The sequence below is a fragment of the Vanacampus margaritifer genome, chromosome 15 (assembly GCF_051991255.1).
Source record: "Vanacampus margaritifer isolate UIUO_Vmar chromosome 15, RoL_Vmar_1.0, whole genome shotgun sequence".
Classification (NCBI taxonomy): domain Eukaryota; kingdom Metazoa; phylum Chordata; class Actinopteri; order Syngnathiformes; family Syngnathidae; genus Vanacampus; species Vanacampus margaritifer.
In genome coordinates, this window is record NC_135446.1 from 14,899,438 (window position 1) to 14,923,146 (window position 23,709).

Sequence of the window (23,709 nt, forward strand, 5' to 3'; positions counted from 1 at the left end):
TTCAGATGTCACGCGTTGTGTGTGTGTGTGTGTGTGTGTGACTGAGATGTACAATTTCTTCAATTGGAAATTGGAATCATGCACAAAAAGCAGAACATTAGTTTAATTTATTTGATTTGATCTGATCACCGTACATTTTTTCTGTACTTATTTTAATTGTGGGGAATGTTGGAACATTGGAATTTTTCTAAGTCCCGCTTTCCAATTTAACAAATGCTCAATGGCGCATTTGTTAAATTGTCCAGTAACCTGGAGGTCGCGGGTTCGAATCCCACCTCCGACTACATTGCAAATATGTTCATGGCAATTATGCGAAAGGGGAATAAATGTATACCAACTGACTATCATAGTTCCACTTTTCCATGTAAATAAATGGAGGGTACTGCATGCCTTGGTGGCGCTATTGAGTGATTTTTTTTCTTAATTTTTCCATTGGATATCATTAATTCTAGTTTTCCATGTAAATGATGAATGGAGGGTACTGCATGCCTAGATGTCGCTATTACATGATTTTTTCCACTCCTTTTTATTCATTTAGCTTTCAACTACAATTAATACTTTGTAATTTTCACATTTTTCAATTTACTTCATAAGTATTCAGCTATTAGCATTCAGCTATTAGCATTCAGGTTCCAGCATTCACACACAATTTCTACTGCAATTGCACTTAGTCTAGTTACATTTAACTCATTCACTGCCATTGACGGCTATTGACGTCCAAAATTCATTTGAACTATTTCTATTAGTTTAACATTGTTTCCACTTTTGTTAACAAGAGTATGAAAACCTAGAATTTTTTTTAATTGTACATTTAGAACAGATATAAAATTTATGATTAATCGTGAGTTAACTATTGAAGTCATGCGATTAATTACAATGAAAAATGTTTAATCGCCTGATGCGATTTAAAAAAAGAAAAGATTATTATAAAATTAGGAGCGTCAGGCGATTAATTTTTTTTAATCGTAATTAATCGCATGACTTCATGAAATAACTCACGATTAATCACAAATTTTATATCTGTTCTAAATGTACAATAAAAAAAATTCTAGGTTTTCATGCTCTTGTTAACAAAAGTGGAAAAAATGTTAAACTAATAGAAATAGTTAAAATGAATATTTGACGTCTATAACCGTCAATGGCAGTGAATGAGTTAATTTTGGTGCAACTTTAAAAAAAACTTTTTTCCCCATTTTTTTTCTTTTAAAGATTTATGTTTTTTTTTTTTTTTTTTTTTTTACAATTTCTGCAGCTGCAAATAAGAAATGTAAAACCAATATGTGCTTTCTCCCTCATTTTTCTACAGTTGGGGCTTTACTGTCTACACGAAGAAACAACAGTGGTGAGTAAGCTAACAGTTCTAAAATGGCGTCACGGTACGAGCAATCTGAAAGCAAGCTGCCGTCCCTCTCAGGCATTTCTGCTGCGAGGAGGAGGCGGCGCAGGTCGGCTGGGTGACGGACATCATCCGGATGAAGGTACAGTACATGTTGAAAAATGGCACACCGCCCCCACACCGCATGATAATCACGCAAGATCATCTTTTTTTATTGACTTCTGATAATTAGGCTAAATTTGATCAGGAATAAAATTCCTCATCCTCAATGGTTCAGATCAGGGAGAAAAAAAAAACTCTTAGCACACCCCCACACCACAAGATGATCACTCAGGATAATCTTTACGAGACATCTTCTAATCATTTTTTTTGCTGATTTTTACTATGAGGGTGTGTCAACTTGTCTTGTTATCCCTTAATTTTGATTGGAGGGGATTTCATATGCATGGTCCAAATAAGTCCTCTTTTTTTTTTTTTCAATGTAAAAGCCAGACGACGCGAGCGTATAAATCACAGCACCCTCGCCGACAATTGCCGTTGTGCTGTTAGTCCAATGAAATGCATAAACGGGGGGAGTTGTAAAGTTTTCAAGGTTGCGCGGCAATAACATAAATCCACTCACGAGAATAAGGTCAAGGCTACCTGATGTTGTTTTTCCGCTGACACAGCACACCAGACATCAACGATGAAGAACTGCTGTAGATGTGACATACTGTTTTGTACAGTCAAATTGGAGAAAGATATCATTTGCATAATAACATGGAACATGGTAAGGCAACCCCTAGTGAGCAAAAATTACTTCTTCTCATGTGTGCGTTGTAGGGTTTAACTCTTTGACTGCCAAAAACGTTAAATAACGTTTAGTAAAATCCTATGGAGGAGTGCCAAAGACGTTAAAAGACGTTTGTTTCAAAACAGAGGTGAAACTAACCATTTTCTATTGTTGATTACTCAAAAACGGAATAAGGTAGAAACAAACTTTTTTTTTTCTGATGAAAGATGAGAGTCCAATCTTTCATTTGGTAGTATGTGTGTTTCCATAGTCCAAACACATAATTTTCTGTGGACCTTGAAAGATCAGTCAAAATGCTTAAATCGGCTGGCACCCACGGCATCCCTTTTCTGAAAACGTCTGGCAGTCAAAGAGTTAATAATGCCAAATCAATTAATATAATATAATCGGTAGAATACCTGATTCTGAAAAAATAGCAGTGAAATGGAAATTCCATATATGCAGATATGTATCGGCTCGTCTTTTATTGGCCAGATGCGCACCCCTCGTTTCTTACACAAACAGCATTTTGTTTCGACTGGCAGCAGGCGTGCTTCCTGTTCCCGACTCCATCACTTCGAGCCGATGAGCTTTCATGGCTCCGTGCAGACATTTCATTAGTATTAGTCCCCACCCCCCCACACCCCACCCACCCCTGCCCTCCCTCCCTCGCTAGCCTCCTTTTATGGGAACTCAGTGTTGTTTATCACAGGTGCTTACTTGGGTAAAAGCCTTTTACCGCCCTCGCAAGCAAAAAGGCCAGCGTTGTCAGATCGAGATTGATCTAAAGGGGAATCCAATTTTTCTGTTTCAAAAGCGTTTCGGAGGAGCACTCAGCTGGGTGATGAGTAAATCTGGCACCATGTCCAAATGTTTGGACGCTTCTCCCCAAATCCACTGAAAATAAAAGGGTCCATTTTTTTTCAATACTCACCAGCATCTATTCTTTATCATCTGCAAAGAATGACTAATCAAATCACATGATGGCTATTAGCTGTTTTTCTTGAAAACGTAACAAAAAAAAAAATCTCGAATATGTTTACTTAATTTATCCTTCAGTTCTGGACTAACGGAGAAGTGTTAGGAAATTGCAAAAAAATCAGACCGAGAGGACTTCACCCATTTACCTGTTAGCGAACGTTGCGCTGAGACAGTTTCCATAGCAACCGAGCGACGACAGACAATCATTTTGTAGCAAGGTGCAATTGATGGCAGCGTGTGGGCTGGCATGTGCGTCCAAGGACAGGTCCCGGGAGCGAACGGACAAGAAAGGCTCTTTTGCGGGTTAAAAAGGTTAGCATGATGTAGGCGGGGGTGGGGGGAAAGGCGTCGATGATCCCAAACGGTCTTTTCATCATTTTCTCGATACGCAGTTCGGCTCCGACCTCTGCTCGGACCCGGTGGACGCCGCCATTCATGCATCCGCGGTTGACGGCAGAATCCGCCCACAGCAAAACTCCGCTTCAGGTAGACAGGTGAGCAAGTCAGCATTTTTTTTTTCCCCGTACCTCAGTAACGTCAATTCTCATAATTACAGTAAATATTTGTATGAAAAGCCATAAATATAAAACTATGGAAGTAACAGGAAGTACGCAGCATTTCTAATCTGGAAACGTCATATTCCGGCACCCTGAATCATTTGTAACTTTTGCCCTCAGGGGACAGACAGGAGGACGTCCCTCGCTCCCAAGAGCACCGACGGTCCAAAGCCCACGGGCCCGCGGCGGCGTTCCGCCATGGAGTTGTGCCTGCCGTACCCACAGGCCCCGCCCCCTTACCGGGAAAGTAGCTTTCGGACTGCTGGCAAGAGGCCCAGCCCGGGTGGCGGAGAGAGTAAGATGCCCCCGAATTTGCTGAGCGAGCTGAATTCAGTGCTGAATAAGACGGGCCGCAGCGCCACTAACGCTGAGTGACGGCAGAGCAAGCGGTGAGTATTTGGTACCTGGTACCTGGTATCTTCAGTGGGGACTTAAAGCGTGACATTTTCTGTTGTGATTCCTTTATTATTGTAACCCCTTCATATTCGCAATGTCGAGCTAAAAAAAGTGGTCGGATGAATATGTGCAATATGAATTCACATGTAGCCTGTAACGGAACGCATGGTGTTCCACAGGGCTCAATTCTAGGGCCTCTGCTGTTTTCATTTTATCTGCTGCCCCTGGCTTCCAAATTAAGTTGAGTGGTGGGGTTCATTAATTTGAACGAGGTTAAGAACCACTAGTTCTTTACATAGCTTTAATCTTTACTGGATATTGTCTTGTTTAAACTTGTTTCACTTTATTTCACCTGGTACCATCATAGTCTTGCGATTCAGGTCTTTTGCTCTGACCAAGCAATCAAAAGTGAATCTTGAATATTTATTGCCTAATTGTTGAACCATTTCAAGCAAGCTGAATCCTTTTTTTTTTTCTCACAATTTATTGTTATTTTTTTACAGTTGTACTAATAGGGTGAAGCATAAGAATAAACTCCCGGAATGAATGAATGAATGTATGAAGTGGTGCCTTCTGTCCTCAATAATGCACACAGTATGCTGAAAATGCACACGTAGGCAATTGTCACATGGCCATGAATTATTCATTTGACCAATTTTTTTTTTCCGTGATGCCTCATAGAGTGAGTTTCTCGCTCTTTCAAAATCCCTTAAATCCCAAACCAGGCAGTCACCACCTTAACTTTCACTATTTTCATGGCAGCAGTCCTTGATTGTAGTACCTGATTTTTTTTTTTCCTGGAGAGCTCAGTATTGTTCATTCGGTAATTTTACCTATTTGACATGTCATCATCATTGCTCTCCTTTTTTTTTTCTTTATATATATATATTTTTTGTATTTTTATTTTTTTTTGTATGTGGGTGAATATGTGTATGTGCGTGCATTCATTAGTTCACCTAAAACCTATAAAAAAATAAATAAAAATCCCATACCGTTTCCCTAAACCGAACACTTCCAGCCAGAGTCGTGAGGCCGTCAGGAGACCCGAGGAAGGACCAAAGAAAGGAAAGTGAAATCCAGCCAGACACCACCCACCAGGCCACCAATCAGAGTCCTTCACCAAACCCAGAGACATCTAAATTCCAACAAATCAGGGAGACCTCAAGAGACCAAAGGAGAGACTGAGGAAAGGAAGGAAGGACAGACGAAGCGGAGTGAGATCCAAAAACACCATTGTAGTACCTGTGACATATTGTAAGTAAAATCTCAGTTTTATAAATGCAGCGGTGTATTTTTTTTTAGCAAATTTGGGCAGTTATGTCAAAAATCTATAATTAGCACTGAATAAAAAATATGTAATGAGGAAAAAGGTTGAGAATGGGGAATCCTACAACAACAACAAAAAAGACGCATTCGTCTTTGCTTGAAGCCAGTCAACTGTAAATCTGAGCCACGTGGCACTCTTAACTCTGACATACCGCCGCTGTATAACATGCACGTCGAGCCGTGTCCCGTGATTTACATTTCCGGAAAGGGTAGGCCTTATATTAATGGAAGCCGTCCATTTCAGTAGCTATAAATAGCTCCCGACGTGAAGTCGTCCCTCTGCTGGCTGCCCCTCCCCCGCCAATCCACACATTCTGCCCTCTAATCTAGATTCTATTAATGTCTGCGCTGATATTTACGACACGCCGAGCCTTTTAGCCTGACATGGCTGTAAAGTATATGTTCAAACCGGCCAAGCTTGATCTAATTAAGAGCCCCCGCGCAACGGCAATTCCGCTGGGATCGAGTCTTTAAAATCTCAATCAGTTGGCGTCCCCCCCCCCCCCTCCCCCACCCCGCTGGCGGCCACTCGGAGGAAGGGGCAAACCACCGGAGAGCTAATAAAGAAGGGAAAATCGCAGACGTTCCAATTAAGCGTGCGCGGGAAAATACGCCTGTAGATCGTTTTCATATTTCGCCATGATTTGAATTGTTTATCGTCACGGAGAGAAGGTCATCTCTATGTTTGGATGGGGGGGGGGGGGGGGGATCCGATACTTAAAAAAATCTTTCAAAATTTTTCAGGGTAGTCTTTCAGAGATATCCAACATTTGGTGAAGTTGATCATAACTAGACTAGGTAAGTAGCATCTGCAAGTAACGGGTAACATACAGATCTACAGTAACAAAGCATTTGTACTATGTTGTGTACCATCAAGGACACAGATATAGATCAGTTTTGAATTTGAGGTACTCCAGAGAAAAAAAAAGAAAAAGAATTTGACGTGCTCCAATATTTTGTCGGCCTTATTTGGAGTCCATTATTTATTTATCCGCTTTAATCTACGACGCCAGTACCTCCACAGTAACCTTCATCTTCGTATTGTTTGGCCTAAATGAGGTTATCAACAACGCCCGGGCAGAGAATTGCCACGCTTGCGAGGGAAAATAAACATTTGCTTGTTAAAGATTCATGGCGCTCCCCCGAGTTGAGTTTTGTGTCCTTGCCGCGTTTAGCAAAGTCACGCGGCACATGAACCGCCAATCAAGGAGCTTTATTATTATTTCATAAAAGTAATTTTTCAAGTCGCGGTGCGTCAACATGAACTTAGTGACCCCCGAATGAAAATGATTAACTTTTTTTGTGTGTGTGTGACAATATTGTGAAGAAAGAAGATACTAGTCTACAGGTAATCGAATAAAAAAAAGAAAAAGTAAGTTTTATTTTAGCGGACTAAAAAGTATTATATACGCATTGTCTATTTTCAAAAAAACATAAATTTTTAAGATTAGTCGTATTACAAGAATATATATATATATTGAATTTACAACTTTATTCCTGCAATTTTTGAAGAGGAAAATGAATTTTGTCCTCTTTGCGTGTTCCAAAAATGAAGATAGATTTAATGTAAGGAAAATAAACCTTTGCAAAAAAGATTTTTAATCAATCAGAGATCTCTGGACATACAACAGCTTCCAATTTCATCACTTAAAAACGTGGGATTTCAGAGCGTCAAATGTGTCTCTTCCGGGTGGCGGACGGCTTTTATTGTTTAAGGACCTCCTCTCTTTTATTTGTAGACAAAACATATCTCTGAGTACTTTTCCAGAGCAGATGGCGTAAACAAGGTCAGATTTGGGTGTGTGTTCGGGACTGAATATGTTGAAGGATCTATTTTTCCCCATAACAACATCTCATAAACAAGTTGAACCAAATTTACGGTGGCCGTGACTGATGAAGAAAGTAAAGAGTGTGTGTGTGTGTTATTTCAAAGCAAATTCTGTTTTCAAGACCGAAATGTGCGCGTACAAATAAAACAAGGAATTTTGGACCAATCAAAGTGTACCAGCCTAAGGTCAGACCATACGAGATCAACATCATCTGCTCTGCTCAGGACACAAAACATTTCGACAAGGTTAATATGAAGAATTAAAATGTTCATAATGTGTAACAATAGTTGATATATGAAATTAGGTATTAAAAATGTTATATCTTTCATATTACAGCTATACAACTTTTTCCCTCAAATATGTGACTTTGTTCTCGTAAATATTACAATTTAAATCCCGTAGTTTTTGTTTTCAGTTATTGTCGGTGCAGTCGTTGTTTGTACTTTGGCATGAAGGTTGATAACTGTGTCAACAAGATAGCGTTAGCAATACTAAGCTAGCATTAGCATGTTAGCCACAGTTGCTACTTTGGTAATCAAGACGGTTAATATTAAGTTTTGTTTGGAATTTCTACTCAATCTAAAGCCAAAAACAAAAGGGCTGAAAAATGTTGTCGCCTCCCACACGGCCTCTTGATTGTTGTTGCTAATTGTGAGTGCCTTCTTAAGTTGACCCACTTCCAATTTTTGATAAGAATAGCAATTACCACAAGTGGCAACGACTCCCTATTTTGAATACAATGCTATCTTTCCAATGAATCGTCTGGCACGTGTTTTAAGAAAAATGAGAGAAACGCGGCTGACCTCTGCTCGTGTCTTCGTGCTGCCAGTCTCGCTTAATGGCCTTTAAATCTTGCCAGTTCGATAGCCTCCCCTTATTAAAACGGCAGCTCGGATGGAGAGGATAAAACGATATTTCATCGTAGACAACAAGCATGTTAAATTTGCTTCATTTTCCCCTCGCTCGCACCCCCTTTTGAACTTGGCCGTTTACAGCTTGGCCTCTATTATGTTTTCCTTTTTTTTTTTTTTTTTTTCTGTGTCTCTCTATTATGTTTTCCTGGCGCGGGGTCAAAGCTATTTTGGGAGTAATGTGCCCGCACGTCTGCGAGGCGCAATTAGCCGGGATGAAACAAATCGCGCAATTCCATCTCATAATTGATATTAAAAACCGTCTATATGCAAATTGATTGAAAAAGATCCAATCTGCATCATTCCACGTGCAAAGGCTTTGAACGCTATCGTAATACCGATCAAATCGTTTCCCCCAGCCCGTCTGTCTTCCCCTCAGATGTCAAGATAATGACCTGCATTGGTGAGTGAGATTTGTGATTAGCACAACAACAATAGCTGCTAATTACCACCTGAAAGACAAAGAAGTTGTTACAAAACGGTGCACCTGTGTGATGCTTTCCCCTCTTTTTTTCCGAGAATATAATTGCAATGTTACTAGATCAGTCCTTCCCAAATATCTATCTATCTATCCATCCATCCATCCATCCATCCATCCATCCTAGCTAGCTAGCTAGTGAAGAAGGTATATTAAAAATCCATACCTAGCCAGCTACCTACCGAGCTAGATGGATGGATGGCTAGGCTAGCTAGCCTAGCTAGCTAGCAACCTACCGAGCTATCTAAAATTGAGGCATATTTTTGAGAAATAAAGTTGTATTTTTTTCAAGAGAAAAATTCCTTGATAGAGTTCTACATTTTGGCCGTAAAGGTGTATGTTCTCAAAATTGAAGTTGTTACCTTTCAAAAATTTTCAGTCACATTTCAGAGAAAAGTCTGAATTTTTCATGATTAAGTCAGGTTTGTTTTCCTCATTACTGTACTTTTTTTTCCTTGTGAAAGATCCAACTAACAACCCCCCCCCCCCCCCCCCCGTAAGATTACGACTTTAATGTAAAAAAAAATTACTTTGGCTGCTAATTACCACCTGAAAGGAAAAGATGACAGGAGTTTCTGCAAAACGGTGCACCTGTGTGTTACTTTCCCATTTCTGTTGTCGAAGAAACAAATGCATTCATAGACTTAACGTTCCCAGCGAACACAACTCTGTTGCCAGGAGATAGCGGCGGCGCTCAACGATTAAAAAAAAAAAAAAAAAAAAAAAAAAAAAAAAGCTCAGCTGTGTTCATCTTTTTTTGTGTTGACTTTCGCAGACACTTGAGGGTGTTTTTACCCTCCATCCCGTGCGTCGTCTTCGTTGTTTCTCGAGGGAAACGCGTCCCAATGAATATTTGATTGCCCTTGATTACCTATTGGTTTGGTTCAATATGGCATGCATAATGAAGGGCAATGAGGCCGCTTTAAAAATAGAGCTTGACAGCTCATCCTGCGCTTCCATTCTCTAAAAACACAATGAACTCCCATTTAATGTGCTTTTACCTTCTTTTCCTTTCTCCTAATGGACCCTCAGGCTACTACTAGCTTTTAATTCAAGTTAACTCGATGGACAAAAGTCTCGGGACCCCTGATCATTGCACATAAAGTGAAAAGCTAAGAAGTTGATCAAATCTAAAATCTTTTGAAGAGGAATAAAAGAATTTTGTCCTCTTTGCGTGTTCCAAAAATGAAGATAGATTTAATGTAAGAAAGATACACCTTTGCAAAAATGATTTTTAATCAATCAGAGATCTCTGGACAGATAAACGCCTCTATCATCACTTAAACATCGTGGGATTCAGAGCGTCAAATGTGGCTCTTCCGCGTGCACAACGGTTTCTTATAGTTAAAAAGACCTCCTCTCTTTCATTTGTAGACAAAACATACTCTCTGGTACTTTTCCGTGAGCGATGGCGAAAACAGAGTCAGATGTGGGTGTTCAAAACAGATTCTGTTCTCAAGGACCAAATGTGTTTTCGCACAAAGCGCTGAGAAGGAACTTTTTTAGACTAAATAGTATGACCCAGTTTAAGGTCAGATTATACCGAAATCAACACCATCTGCTCTGCACAGGACACAAAACATTTCGACAAGGTTAATATAAAGAATTAAAATGTTAATAATGTGTAACAATGGTTAATAAAATAAAATGAAGTATTAAAAATGTTACAATATCTATCACTCTCCAGCTCCTTCTTGTACCTCTAATTTTAGTATTAACATACCACCTCTGGAAAAGAATAAATTTTTGCTTGAATTTGGGCATAAGACTAGCAAAAACATTAGCACATTAGCATTTAGAGTGACACAAAATTAGCAACATTTCCGCTCAACTGGTGAGTTCAACACTTTTTTAAAATTTTAAATTGAATTCACATTCTAAAATGGAGTATTATATTAACACTCTAATACAACTCAGTCATGCTACCAAAGTAGCAGCTGTAGCTTACATGCTAATGCTACCTTAGTATCACGATTGCTGCTATATTGTTGAAGCATTGAGCGGAATTAAGTATATTCAACTTTTTCATGACAACGGTCAATGATTTATGTTACTTTAAGTATTAACCATGTCTATTACTTTTACAGTTTCGCTTTTACAGTTTACCATGTCACACACACAACAAAAAGATCAGTTGGACAAGTCCGTACATGCTACGGTGATCATAGCTTGTTTATGCTAGGTGTGGAACGAGACGATGAACGGTATTACAGTTCCCCCGTCTCGGATGACCCGTGTTAAGTATTAATATCATGTAAAAGGCGTAGCATTATGAAGAGAAAAGCGAGCGTTGCTTTGGAAGTAAGCGCTCTATTGTTCACAATCACTTTCACTGCAGTAGTTGGCGATGATTAAAGAGAAGGATCTAGGCTTTGTTCTCCGTCGCTAATTCCTAGCTTTTGTTCTTGTGGAAAAAACATCAAAAAGTCACCTTTTGTTTCCTTCCTAGTGTTTCACTAGATTCAAACCCTTCCTTGCGGCCGTCCTTGGAATCATGCAGTCTCTCTCAAAGCATTTTTTTCTCTGCTTAATTACCATTAGTCGGGCCTTGTTTGTGAAAGCGTACTATTTGGGTCATGAATGAACGTGGGACTGAAACTGGTTTCTGAGAGTCGTCGAGTTCTTGTGTTTTCCTTTTTGTTGGTGTTTGGGACCAAGCTCCATTTTGTCATGGAAATCCTCCCCAAAAATATTTTGAATGTCATATTAAATCCCCGGAGAACCCACGGGGTCAAATTTGGCCCCTATAAATTCTGCTACTCAAATAACAAAGACCTTTTTTTTTTTTACAAATTTAACTTCAAAAGTCCAGAGTGCCACTTCTGACCGCTGCATGGGGCCCTCTAGTGGATGAATATTGCACTTACATGAGCCAGAGTGGTGGTGACAAGATGGCTGTTTTGTTGAGCTGGAAATCAATCCAAACAAAACCATCTTCTCAGCAAACCATCAGATGGTAAAATTGTGTTTTTTTTGTTAATCTATTTCATATCATGTTGCAGAATGCCTAAAAGTATGTTTTATATATATTTTTTGATAAATTAGCAACTCTGAGCTAGTTAAAAAAAAGGGTTAAAATTGAAAAAACATATATTTTGGTGTTCATTGAACTTATAGCAGTCATTTAATGTATAATTCATAATTTTCCAAAGAAGAAAAGGGTTCTTGGGTTCTCCAGGGTTAAATGTTTGAAGTCTAATCCCAATCCCAAAGACCCATTCATTATAAACTGTTTATTGTTTGAAATGAAATTTAACTCAAATGGGAAGATAATAATTAAACAATGATTTTCACACGACAATAGAACGTCAGGCAAGAAATAAGAGGAGGCATTCCGGAGCTAATAAACGGTTTATTCCACAGCAGCATGCGATGAAATAGTCCAACCTGCGTGACAAATAAAACAGCCGAGGACATTTTAGTGCTTGTGCAGCATCATCGTAATGAGCGATGGTGTTTGGAACTCTCGGCGCGGCTGATAGATATTTCATTAATATTGCGGCTAAAGACAAAAATGATGGGGAGCACAGGGGTGAAGGGAAAAATAAATAACAATAATAGTAAAAAAGAGGCTTCTGCTTGCCTCGTCACACCTACCCAAATTCCCGACGCTAATCTCGTTTGCGTAATTCCTCTCCTGTTGTTGTGTGTTCGTTTCACCTGCTCACTCCATCTTGTGTTTTGGTCACATGGTTCTCGCGAGGCCTGGCAACGGGGAAAATACTTTTTCGCATCCGACTGTGAGTACAATGTGTTCAAGATGATTAAGCATATGCTGTTTTTGCTCATTTGCCTAAATAGTGCAATGAATACATCAACAATTACTGTACCGTTCTGTATATTAGCTTCTGTAATAACGGGGACATTGTGAGCAGTTACAAACAAATCTAAAAAAAGAAAAATAAAAAAAAAAGAAGAAGTTTCAAGCTGTTTATTGCCACATTCAGCTGAAGGTTACTGCCAAACCAAACATAAAACAAAGAGAATTATAAGTTGTGTATTTCAAACTACACAGCCTCCGGGATCTGACTACCATCATTAGCACATGAGCTAACAATTAGCATCTACAGTATTTAGCAGCGTTGTTAGCCTTGAAGCAACGGATATCTGAATATAACATATTTGAGCAACATATTTCAAAACATAGTACTCACAGGCATATATTCTAATACATATATTTATTTATTAATACAATATATTTTTATGCATTATATATACTGCATACTTAGTCCAGCCCTCTAATTTATCGAGACCCTGTTGCTTCAGTCAAAGAGAGAATTCCACGGAGCGATAAGAGGAAAAAAAAAAAAGGCGCAATGATAGGAAATTGGAATCGCAAAGAAAACTATTACCTACTTTCCTGTACCCTGACATCACCGTTCCAGGCTGTCTGACTTGCAGACACATATCAAATTTGTTCCGGAATGCTGAAATGCCTTCGCGATCCACAACATCTCCTTAAATTGAATCTGCTCGACTTCTTCCTCTGCTGATAATAGGCTAAACGTAGAGGTTGGGAAATGTCTCCCGTTTTAAATTGCTCACAGATATATAATGTAAACATTTACATGCTGGCCGCACAGATAAAAAAAATAAAAATAAAAAAATGATGTGATGTGCTGCGAATAACTTCTTCCACAGTTTGTGTGTAGTAATGGGTCTGTATCAAGAATAATTTCCGGCACATTCTTAAGAAGTGTTTTTCTCTCCAAACAATCTGGCACATAAGAAAAATGATCATCCAAGAAAAACCTGTGAATCACACCAATTTTCTCACATACTTCGCACATAAGAAGCCTGTAATATTTAATGCATTTAATAACGTGCGTTTCTAAGCATGTCTGGCGATTAAAGTAATGCATTTAGGCTATCCTTTTTAAGAAAAATCCTAAAGTCACTTAATGAATTAAAAAAAAAAAAATTACTGTTGAATGTTTTAATTTCACTCAGTTTTGTTTTTTTTGAACTTGTTACTTTGAAGACCTTTGTCACGCAGAATTATTAACACAGGCTTTCAGTTCTGTCTAGACAATAGCGCGCAGGCGGCATTGAAGCCCTTTCATCTCCGCTAACGAAAAATGACCAGCGCAGCTTATCAATCAAAGCGGAGGAAGAGGGAATCAATAAGCGAAAACATTTCGAGGAATGCGACACGTTGAAGTGAGAGGCCGAATGTGAGAGAAAAAAATTCTAGAAATCACATTGTAGGATTTTTAAAGAATTTATTTGTAAATTCTTCCTGATTTTCTCTTTCTATTCTGTTGTTTTTTTCTTTACTGTAAACTGCAGCTGGACGGAGTCCAGGAAAAAGTTCCCCACGGGGAAAATAAAAAGTATATCGTATCGTATCGTATCGGAAAATAAGTATTTGGTCAATAACAAAAGTTCAACTCAATACTTTGTAATATAACCTTGGTTGGCAACGGCAGGTCAAAGGTCGTCATGCAACACAAACTTTTACTGCCTTCCACAGATTTTGGAGATATTTTCACTAAACAAAAACACATTCTGTCCTTTGCTTAGATCAATAGATATTCCAAGTTCGAGGATGGCTGCCTGCGGCGTTTTTCACGCTCAGCACAATAACACAATATATAGTGCAATTTTATGCTAGCTGGCTGCTAGCGTTAGCGGTTGAAAGTGTGTGTGTGGGGGACATTCTTTGATTATGTAACAGTTACAAAAACCCTTTTTTTTTCTAACGACGCAATAACAATAACACAATAACAATAACACAATATACAGTGCAATTTTATGCTAGCTATCTGTTAGCGGTAGCTATTGAGAGTGGGGGGGGGGGGGGGCTGACATTCTTTGATTATGTAACAGTTACAAAAAGTTTTCTTTTTTTTTTTAAATGAATGAACCCACAGAGGTGTCAAGTAGATGTCGAAATGTTGACCCAAATTTCCTTTGACAAGCTTTTGCTCCAATAACAGCAGGCTGTATTCCTAATTTAACTCAGTTATTTTGCCCCCCCCCCGTTGACCTCTCCACATGTTAAGCATTGGTGCAGCATCGGCGGGCACACTGCGAATCTGCTATTACGGCGACTGAATATGGCATTTGTGACACAGCCGCGATGCACAAACAATAATTAATGAGATAAATCGTGTGGGCCGTGGCTAGCTCTGGCTAAAAGTAGATTTGTGGTCAAGATGTTCAATTTTGACATCTCTCCAGATACCCTCCTTTAAAGTCTCTTATTTTCCTTTCTCATCAGCCCAAAAGTTGAAATTGTTGTTAAAGTGTACGAAAATAAGTGATGAATCAATTATGTTGTTTTTGTTGTAACATGCTAGCGCTAGTAGCTAGCGCCTTTGGGGAACTAGCTAACTGGGTTTAAAAATAACCCGCGATTTTTCACCTCAAATTCACAAATGATAAATGCGCATAGCAACCAATAAAAGCCGAAAATACAGAAGAGGCAAGAATGTCCGTGTTTTGAGAGCCATCCTACCTTAGAGCATACGTTGCCATGTCGTCTGGTCCGAGCAAATGTTTGCAATCCAATCGATTCCACTAACCAAACGTTTCGACGCGTATCGATGCAAAGAGTGTTAAGCTAAATCTTCTGCATACGTCTTGCTTACACAAGTAACGTTAGAGGAAGCTGGGGGTGACATTCATCAATAACAAAAGAACATTCGGTGTAAACACAATAGAAGCAAAGTTGACACCGGTGGAAAGTTGGACCCAACATGAGGGGCGGACTCGCGATCCCGTGACGTCAGTATTGAGAATCTGCTTAACAACATTTAAAAAAAAAAAAAAATCTTCATGTAATGATTTTGTTCAAAGTAACCAACTTGATGAACTGTTATCTTAGTAATTTGGAACACTGTATTATATACAATATACAATAAATGGATCATGGCTGTATTGTTTAATGAAATCCCCATCATCACAGAAGCTAATATAAGTGTTGAACAAATGCATGCACTCGAAATCTAAACAAAAACAGCATGTGCCTGATAATATTGAACAGTGTAATAAAATGTGGCAAAGTTTTTTTAATTTTCCGCCAAATTGCTGTCTACTTTTTCCGCAATACAAAAAAAAATAATGCCTCAGTGTCGCGTTCATTCACAGCGATTATTCATGTATTCGTGTTTATGACACCTGGGTTGTAAGTCTGCCATTATTGCCGCTGTAATTGCTACAAAAAGTGGGTGATTACCATTTGAGTGGCGTCCAATAACAGCCTGAAATCTTATGCCCCTTTTTTTTAATGTCTACCAAAGAATGTGAGCGTGTGTATATATTTAAAATACAGTAAAAAAAAAAAATGTATATATATATATATATATATATATATATATATATATATATATATATATATATATATATAGTGTATATATATATATATTGTGTGTATATATATAAATTGTGTGTGTATATATGTATATATATATATATATATTGTATATGTATATATATATGTATATTTATATGTATATTGTATATGTATATATATATATGTATATTGTATATGTATATATATATATATATATTGCATATGTATATATATATATACAACATATATATATACATATACATCTATATATTGTGTATATATATATATATATTGTATATGTATACATATATATACATAAATTGTATATATATATATATATATATATATATATATATATATATATACATAAATTGTATACATATATATATATATATATATATATATATATATATATATATATATATATATATATATATATATATATAAATGACACCACACCAGTCCGGTTCCCCGCCAATGGACCGGCCCTTCAATCCGTCCGCTTTTCCCGCCGCCGCAGTGCGCACGTCATAAAAGTGTCCTCTATTTACCGCTCCTATGTTGACATTTGGGAGTTGACCTTTGAAATCAAATGGCGGCGGTGTCCGGGGATGGCATTAATGAGGGGATTTCGGCGAGCGATTTAAAAGTCCATTAGCATCGCGGCGAGCGTTTCCACTCGGCTCTGCCGCAGCTAATTGATATTCTTGGGGTAGGGATGGCTATAAAAGTTTTTGCTCTGTAGAGTACACGCGCTGCGTCTTGCGGTGCATTAGACAATATCAGCCTCTCTCTAAATAAACAAGGGAAGGGATGGGCTTGTGTGGATGGGGGGGGTTAATGGGACATCTCATTCTGCATGCTGAGTGGAGGAGTGCTAAATCCCCGTCAGTGTCATTTCCACGTTTTTCTTTTTTCGATTGCAGCAAATTAGCAGGAGGAGGAGATGGAGGGGTGTCGGAGAGGCGATAAAGTACACTTGGATGTGGTTTTATGTCAGGGGGATGTTTGCATCGTTTTCCCAGCTTACACTCCTAATGCTAATGTGCTTACTCCAAAGAGGCACCTGTGCAGAAATAGCCCCATTTCTAAAGTGAGCCGAGACCTTGCATAGCGATTTACGGTAAACGGGGCTTACGTTCCAGACCACACCTGCAATGAAATGAAATTTGCCATATAGAAATACCCTATTTAAATACTCCCTAGGCTGATTTCATAGAATTTACAGCACATTTAAAAAAAAAAAGTGACCTCACAATATACATCAATAATCATGACCAAAAATGTCATTACATTATACATGAATTTAAAGCAGTCACTTTCTGTAGGCATATAAATCAGGATTATAGAGGATTTCACATTCAGTAATCTTTTGCCATCTGTTAGCCGACAGTGGAATTACAACCAAAATACTGTAAATGGGAGGTAGAACAAAACAGTTGTATCCGTCCAACTGGAACTATTGGTAGTCATGGAAGTCAAGTTGATTTGCTGGTAACAGCTAGCTTGCGTTCGATTCCGACAGACCACAATTTGAGGAAACTGGTGTCAGGGGGCAAATTTTTCCAAACTTTTTTTTCAAACCTTTTATGCATTTTAGCCTTCAAGTTCAGCTTCCTGTTCAATTCAGTCATGGAAAAACTGATTATACCGCTTTTTTGTTGCCTGGTACAGCCAAGCTAAGAGTACATTGGCTTGGATAAATATAATGATAATAACAATTATAGCTCATAATTTGACATGGTGTCTTAGTAATAACCATCACCATTTGTTAAAACAACAATGGCTAAAGCATTCTACTGCTAAAAGCAATGCTTTTAGGCACTCCGTGTTTCCTTTCAATGGGGTATATGCCACGGAGGAGGCGGGACTTCCCACTTCCTGGTTTTCACACATCAGCTTTGTTTCCGTTTCCTGTTTGCGACGCGTGGGCCGCGTTCCAGTTCTTGCGCTTCTGCCTTTGTGCCCCTCGGTTGCGCGTTCCCGCCGACGGGTGCGAGTGTGTAGTGTGTCTGTCTCAGTTGTCCAAAGCATTTCAGAGAGTTGAGAACGGGCGCAGGGGTACGGAAACGTCGCTGTAGTGTCGGAAGTGTCCGTGACATCTACCCCATTAGTCACATGATACCATTTTAGTAGTTCCAGGAATTAAAATTCAACAAGGAGTTGAAAAAGACAGTTGACCAGTGAAATTGGTGTCTGGGTCATATTTTTTTCAAACTTGGCCACTAAAATGGTTACTACAAACCAAAATGTCTGCTTTCTCAATTGTGGGCGTGGCTCCTTGAGACTTAATAGGCACTTGTTAAGTATCAAACAGGCAAACCGATGTTAGGGGGATAATTTTGTTTTTGTCTTTCCAAGGGGTGCTTCTGAGCGAGTTACTTAATTACATCGATTCTGATTTGAGTTGATTACTTGTAAAAACCTGCTTAGAAACCGCGTTGTCTTTCTTCGTCTCCTGTCAGACAAACCGGGGTGACAGTGCAAAGTCTAGCTCTCTTTTGCATACGCCCCGAGGCCCGCCTTTCATTCAGTCTTCGCTGCAGGGAAACCGCCGCGCGAGGCAACGTTGCCAGACCTGCAAACAATAACACATACTGTTTCGAGTAATTCACTGATGTCACGCGGCAGCTTTTAGATCTCTGATTCTATATTGACTCAAGCCGAAACCCCCTGGAGGGGATGTCACGGTAAACACTGAGATAATCCAAATAAACAAAAGCTATGATATTCCTGCAGTAAAATGGAATAAGCTCCTCTATCCACGTCCCCAAATTTCATGGAAATAACTCAAGTTTTTTTTTTCTTTTCCATTGTTGAAAACGTTTGCTTCCTGAGCAACCTGCTGTTGTCGTTCCATCCATGAAGAAAATTTAAAGTAGAAGATCCTGAAGAATGATGCCTGGATTTTTTCTCCAAATTCTGGTCCAATTCCTGGCATGGGTCCTTGAGACTTCTTTTCATCTTATGACAGACGTGCCCACCAAATTTCGTGTCAGTGGGTCTAATTCTTCTAACTTTCCAGGCCTTGGACGCGGGTTCTTGAGATTTCTTTTGTCATCCTTTCAAGGTAGAAAAGTTCCACATACAGAATTTGTGGTTTAGAAGGAATTTAGATGTTTCTGGGGTTGGTGAAGGACTCTGGTGGGTGGTATCTGGTCGGTGCTGGATTTCACTTTCCTTTCCTTTCTTTGGTCCTTCCTCGGGTCTCCTGACGGCCTCACGACTTTCGCTGGAAGTGTTCGTTTTAGGTGAACGGTATGGGATTTTTTAATAGGTTTTAGGTGAACTAATGAATACACACTCACTCACACGCACGCACACATGCATGCACACACACATACTCACCGATATAGAAAAAAAAAAAAAAAAGAGAGAGAGCAATGATGATGACGTCAAATCGGTAAAATTACCGAATGAACAATACTGAGCTCTCCAGAAAAAAAAAAGAAAAAAGAATTTGTGGTTCAACATTGTCTTCTCCAAGTGTACATTTAATGTACAAAATGGATGAAAATAGCCAGAATGGAAGGAAATCCTGCATCGGCTTCGAATCTTTGGTGAAGTTGGTAACTTGTTTGGCGGCCTTTTTCAGCAGCAGCAGCAGCTGTTCGTCGCCTCGCACGGATGCCTGAATGCGCAACTCACCCGCCATTATTTTGACAAAATGAAGCTTTGAGACGCAGCAACGGGCGCTCTGGAAGCGGGTTGCATTGGCGCGGGATAACAGACCCACGGGGGACTTTTGGGATGGGAAGGATGCGAGACGAGGGGAAGGAGAAGCCACAAAAGAAGGACCCGAGTCGATCGACGCGAACCCACCGCCGAGCGCCAGGATGTGAGAGCCGAGTCTGTGTTTTGGCCTTTATTGCCTTTATTATTCTCAACTGTATACACTTGGAATTTGCAGGAAGGACTGCGACGTCACTTTCAATGTACCATTTGGAACATCTTGAATACAGATTTTGTTTTTTCAAAATTTGATAGACTACTTAGTCAAAAGGATTTATTTTTTTTTGCCCAGCAGATTGGTCTGCAAAATCACTTCCTCCACGGGAAATTTGGCCTGATTGCCGGTATATGCGCACCCTGCTTTAAAAGACTGATGTGAGCACGATAACTGATACAGCCCTAATTTAAAACCTACACAGCCATTAATCCCATTGATGTACAACCCCCCCCCCCTCAAATACTCCCACCCTCACCCACCTCATCCTTATTGACAGATGAGAAACAACCAAGGCGGCCAAGATAAGACCACGCTCGTATCGTGGCACGCCGATACCGAGATGCCGGGAAGTATCAAGATTGCTTCTTCCTTGTCGCGAGTTTGTCACTGTCTCCGAATCGGCGCAGAATAGCGGATCCGCTGCAGGGGTTCTTAAAACTTTTTGGGTCCAAGGAGTTACCCCCCCCCCCCCCCCAAAGTTTTTTTTTAAATGTTTCAACCTAAATATTCATGACCTGTTTAATAGAAAAGAACGTAACCAAATTGAAGTGGATTGGAATTAAGTATTTATCAGTCGACGCTAGTCAACGTGCACTGCTTCCATTAAAAACATGGAGAAAGGAAAGTGACTTTCCTTTCTTTTCTTTGGTCCTTCCTCGGGTCTCCTGACGGCCTCACGAGTCTGGCTGGAAGTGTTCGGTTTCGGTGAACGGTATGGGATTTTTTAATAGGTTTTAGGTGGACTAATGAATACACACACACTCGCACGCACGCACGCACGCACATACACATACTCACCCACATACAAAAAAAAAAAAAAAAAAGAGAGCAATGATGATGACATGTCAAATCGGTAAAATTACCGAATGAACAATACTGAGTTCTCCAGAAAAAAAAAAAAAACATGGAGAAGCTAGTCTACAAAAACACAGTCAGTGTTACCAACTTAGCACTGTCCGGCGACTTTCTTTTTTTTTTTTTTTTTAAGCAACAATGGCCTTTTAATTCATGCTGATGCTCTCACTGAGCAGCGAAGGCTTGCAAGGTTGTGCGCATGTAGCAAATGTTTTTTCGTTAGGGTTCACAGGGTTCCCACCAGTGCTTGGCGGGTAAAGAGGGTCTTCTGCATAGATTTAGTCATAACTGTTTTAATTTACTTATTTCCTCAGTAGAACTTTTATCTGTGGATGTGTCTTTAAGTAAGTGCTGTCGCAATTTCTGCTTGTGTCGTCATGTCTGAAGGACCTCGTCTGTTTCCACATCAATGGGCCAGTCAGTGTCTGTGGTTGAAGTCAACGTGTATTGGATGATATGCTGTAAAAGTCTTATCTACTTCCGGCTGTCGTCATGTGTATTGAACTCATGGCTGGGGTTTGGGGGGTTTGGAATACTGCTTTTCAAGATAGTATAAGAATGCGGTGAGTCTGCTGTAACTACACACTTGCGAGAGGACTGCAGCCATTTGTCTGTAAACTTGCTTGTGTCCGGAATATTCTATAAAATAAATCCTTCGAAGGACCTGTTCACCGATCTCCAGTCTGTATTCAGAAAATCAACATTCTCTCTACCCGAACAAAAACAAACACGCGGAAGACAAAGATGAATCTTCTAACACGGGCCACTAGGATTTTCTTGTGTCATCGGGTGCACGTCATGTGTGAACACTCCGAGATGCACTTTTTGAACATGTTCAACATTTTTTGCCGACAAGAAAAACTGTTTGTTTACGACCATTCAAACTGTTTGCGAATGTCTTTGCATCCTTGAACAAACCCTGACAAAAAACATTCGCTACATGCGCACGCCGCACACCCTTGCAAGCCTTCACCGATCAGAGATATATACGGTTTTAAGAAACGGATGTGAGCAGAATCAGATTTTCACATTGTTTTGCCTGTGAAAATGATTCTGCTCATGCTATCGGTTTTGATTGTGAGGCTTCAACTTATTTTGAAAAATAGATAGGAGAAGTTGCTAAATGTCCCTGTAAAAAATTTAACTTCCGTAAGGGGTCCCTGGACAGAAAAACTTTGAGAATTCCTGTTATAGAGGACTAAGAGAAAGCAAAGCTACTCAAGCGTTGCTGACACCACACTTTGGAGCTCAAAAGATGATCCTGGAGGGGATGGGGGGTGTGTGGGGGGGTTCGACGCCACACTTTGGAGCTCAAGAGATGATCCTGGAGGGGGCAAAGGAGGTCGCGGGAAGCGTCATATTTGAGCCGCGTTCTATTTGCTGCTGAGCGTCAAGGCCTGAAATGAAAAAATGCGCTGTGCAAGATGTATTCATATCCTTTCCAAGTGGGAGAGACGGACGCGGAGAAATGACGGCGATGCCATCAGAAGTTGATTCATCATCTGTTACGCCCAAAACGATCGCACGCCAGCAAACACCGCTGACCTTCATCTCGCACTCTGAAGGGGGGGTCATTTATCAGGACGTGGGGGTGCGGTGACGTTCGCTCACCAGTGGGAATTTCCCCCTCTTTTATGCAACAAGAAGAGCATTTGGTAGCTTTTCGCAGATGCGCCGCGGCTCTAATTGATGCTTTGTTTGCCTGCTTTGATGCCTAATGATGGGCGGGCTGTTGGCTTGATCAGGTTTATATGTGTGGGTTGGGTTTAACCGAGATTGTCTGTTTTTCTCAAGGGACTTTTGTGCTACCTTCCACCCACACATTTGATGTCTGCGCTGGAAACATCTTCTATATTGAATCGTGTATATCATATTTATAGTCAAATAGATGAATATTTCCAAGAAGCTTTGAGCTGGGGTGATTATCTTGGACTCAGGATATAGGTTAGGGTTGTTGTTGGAATTTAGATGTTTCTGGGGTTGGTGAAGGACTCTGGTTGGTGGCCTGGTGGGTGCTGGATTTCACTTTCCTTTCCTTTCTTTGATCCTTCCTCGGGTCTCCTGACGGCCTCACGACTCTGGCTGGAAGTGTTCGGTTTAGGTGAACGGTATGGGACAAAGTGTTCCTCCATAATGCAACTCGTACCATCCATTCATCCAGTTTCGAAAAGCGCTTGTCCTCATTGGCTAGGCCGGTGAACTCCAGCCAATCACAGGGCACATGTATACAAAAAAAAAACAACCGCCAGCCATGTCCAGCAAACTCTTTAAGGTTCAAGTACGAAAACCTAGCGAAACTGAAAGCAGAGAGACTACAAACAAACTCACGTGTGATGCAGGTGAAGCGATGTTAACGCTCTCCCTTCGTGCGAGGAAGACGCGGAGATTCCGACAGGCCCTACTTAAATATTTTAAATATAGGAGACGTACTTGAAGAGAATGGCCCCACACAAGCACTGTAGCCTTCTTATTCAATCAGGCGGCACGCTCACCTATGCGGTGAAATATTGATGGGATGTTGAGCCCCGAGTCGAAATGCAAACTACGAAGCGCACACAAACCCCCACAGGGACTCCATGGATTGGTCAATCGCGACCTGAAAGACAATTTATTTTCTTTTTTTTATTTTCTTTTTTTTCTGGAGAGCTCAGTATTGTTCATTCGGTAATTTTGCCGATTTGACATGTCATCATCATTGCTCTTTTTGTTTATTTTATTTTTTTATAATATTTTAAATTTTGTATGTGGGTGAGAATGTGTGTGTGTGTATTCATTAGTTCACCTAAAACCTATTAAAAAAAATCCCATACCGTTCACCTAAACCGAACACTTCCAGCCAGAGTCCTGAGGCCGTCAGGAGACCCGAGGAAGGACCAAAGGAAAGCAAGGAAAGTGAAATCCAGCACCGACCAGACACCACCCACCAGGCCACCAACCAGAGTCCTTCACCAACCCCAGAAACATCTAAATTCCAACAAATCAGGGAGACCTCAAGAGACCAAAGGAGAGACTGAGGAAAGGA

At 40.0% G+C, this 23,709-nt stretch overlaps 1 protein-coding gene across 5 annotated transcripts in view; it reads left to right on the top strand.

The window, feature by feature from the left end:
• arap2 (ArfGAP with RhoGAP domain, ankyrin repeat and PH domain 2) overlaps positions 1 to 23,709 on the top strand; it is a 140,036-nt gene that overhangs the window by 83,283 nt on the left and 33,044 nt on the right. For 3 of the 5 annotated variants that reach the window (XM_077544099.1, XM_077544097.1, XM_077544100.1), the window contains 4 exons: positions 1,307 to 1,342; positions 1,415 to 1,478; positions 3,482 to 3,583; positions 3,767 to 4,587. In XM_077544099.1, the coding sequence (XP_077400225.1) occupies positions 1,307 to 1,342; positions 1,415 to 1,478; positions 3,482 to 3,583; positions 3,767 to 4,021 (457 nt within the window). In that variant the 3' untranslated portion in view covers positions 4,022 to 4,587. Of the gene's footprint in view, positions 1 to 1,306; positions 1,343 to 1,414; positions 1,479 to 3,481; positions 3,584 to 3,766; positions 4,588 to 5,060; positions 6,007 to 23,709 lie in introns of those variants that run through there. The other 2 variants (XR_013288322.1, XM_077544098.1) reach the window with 2 other exon arrangements.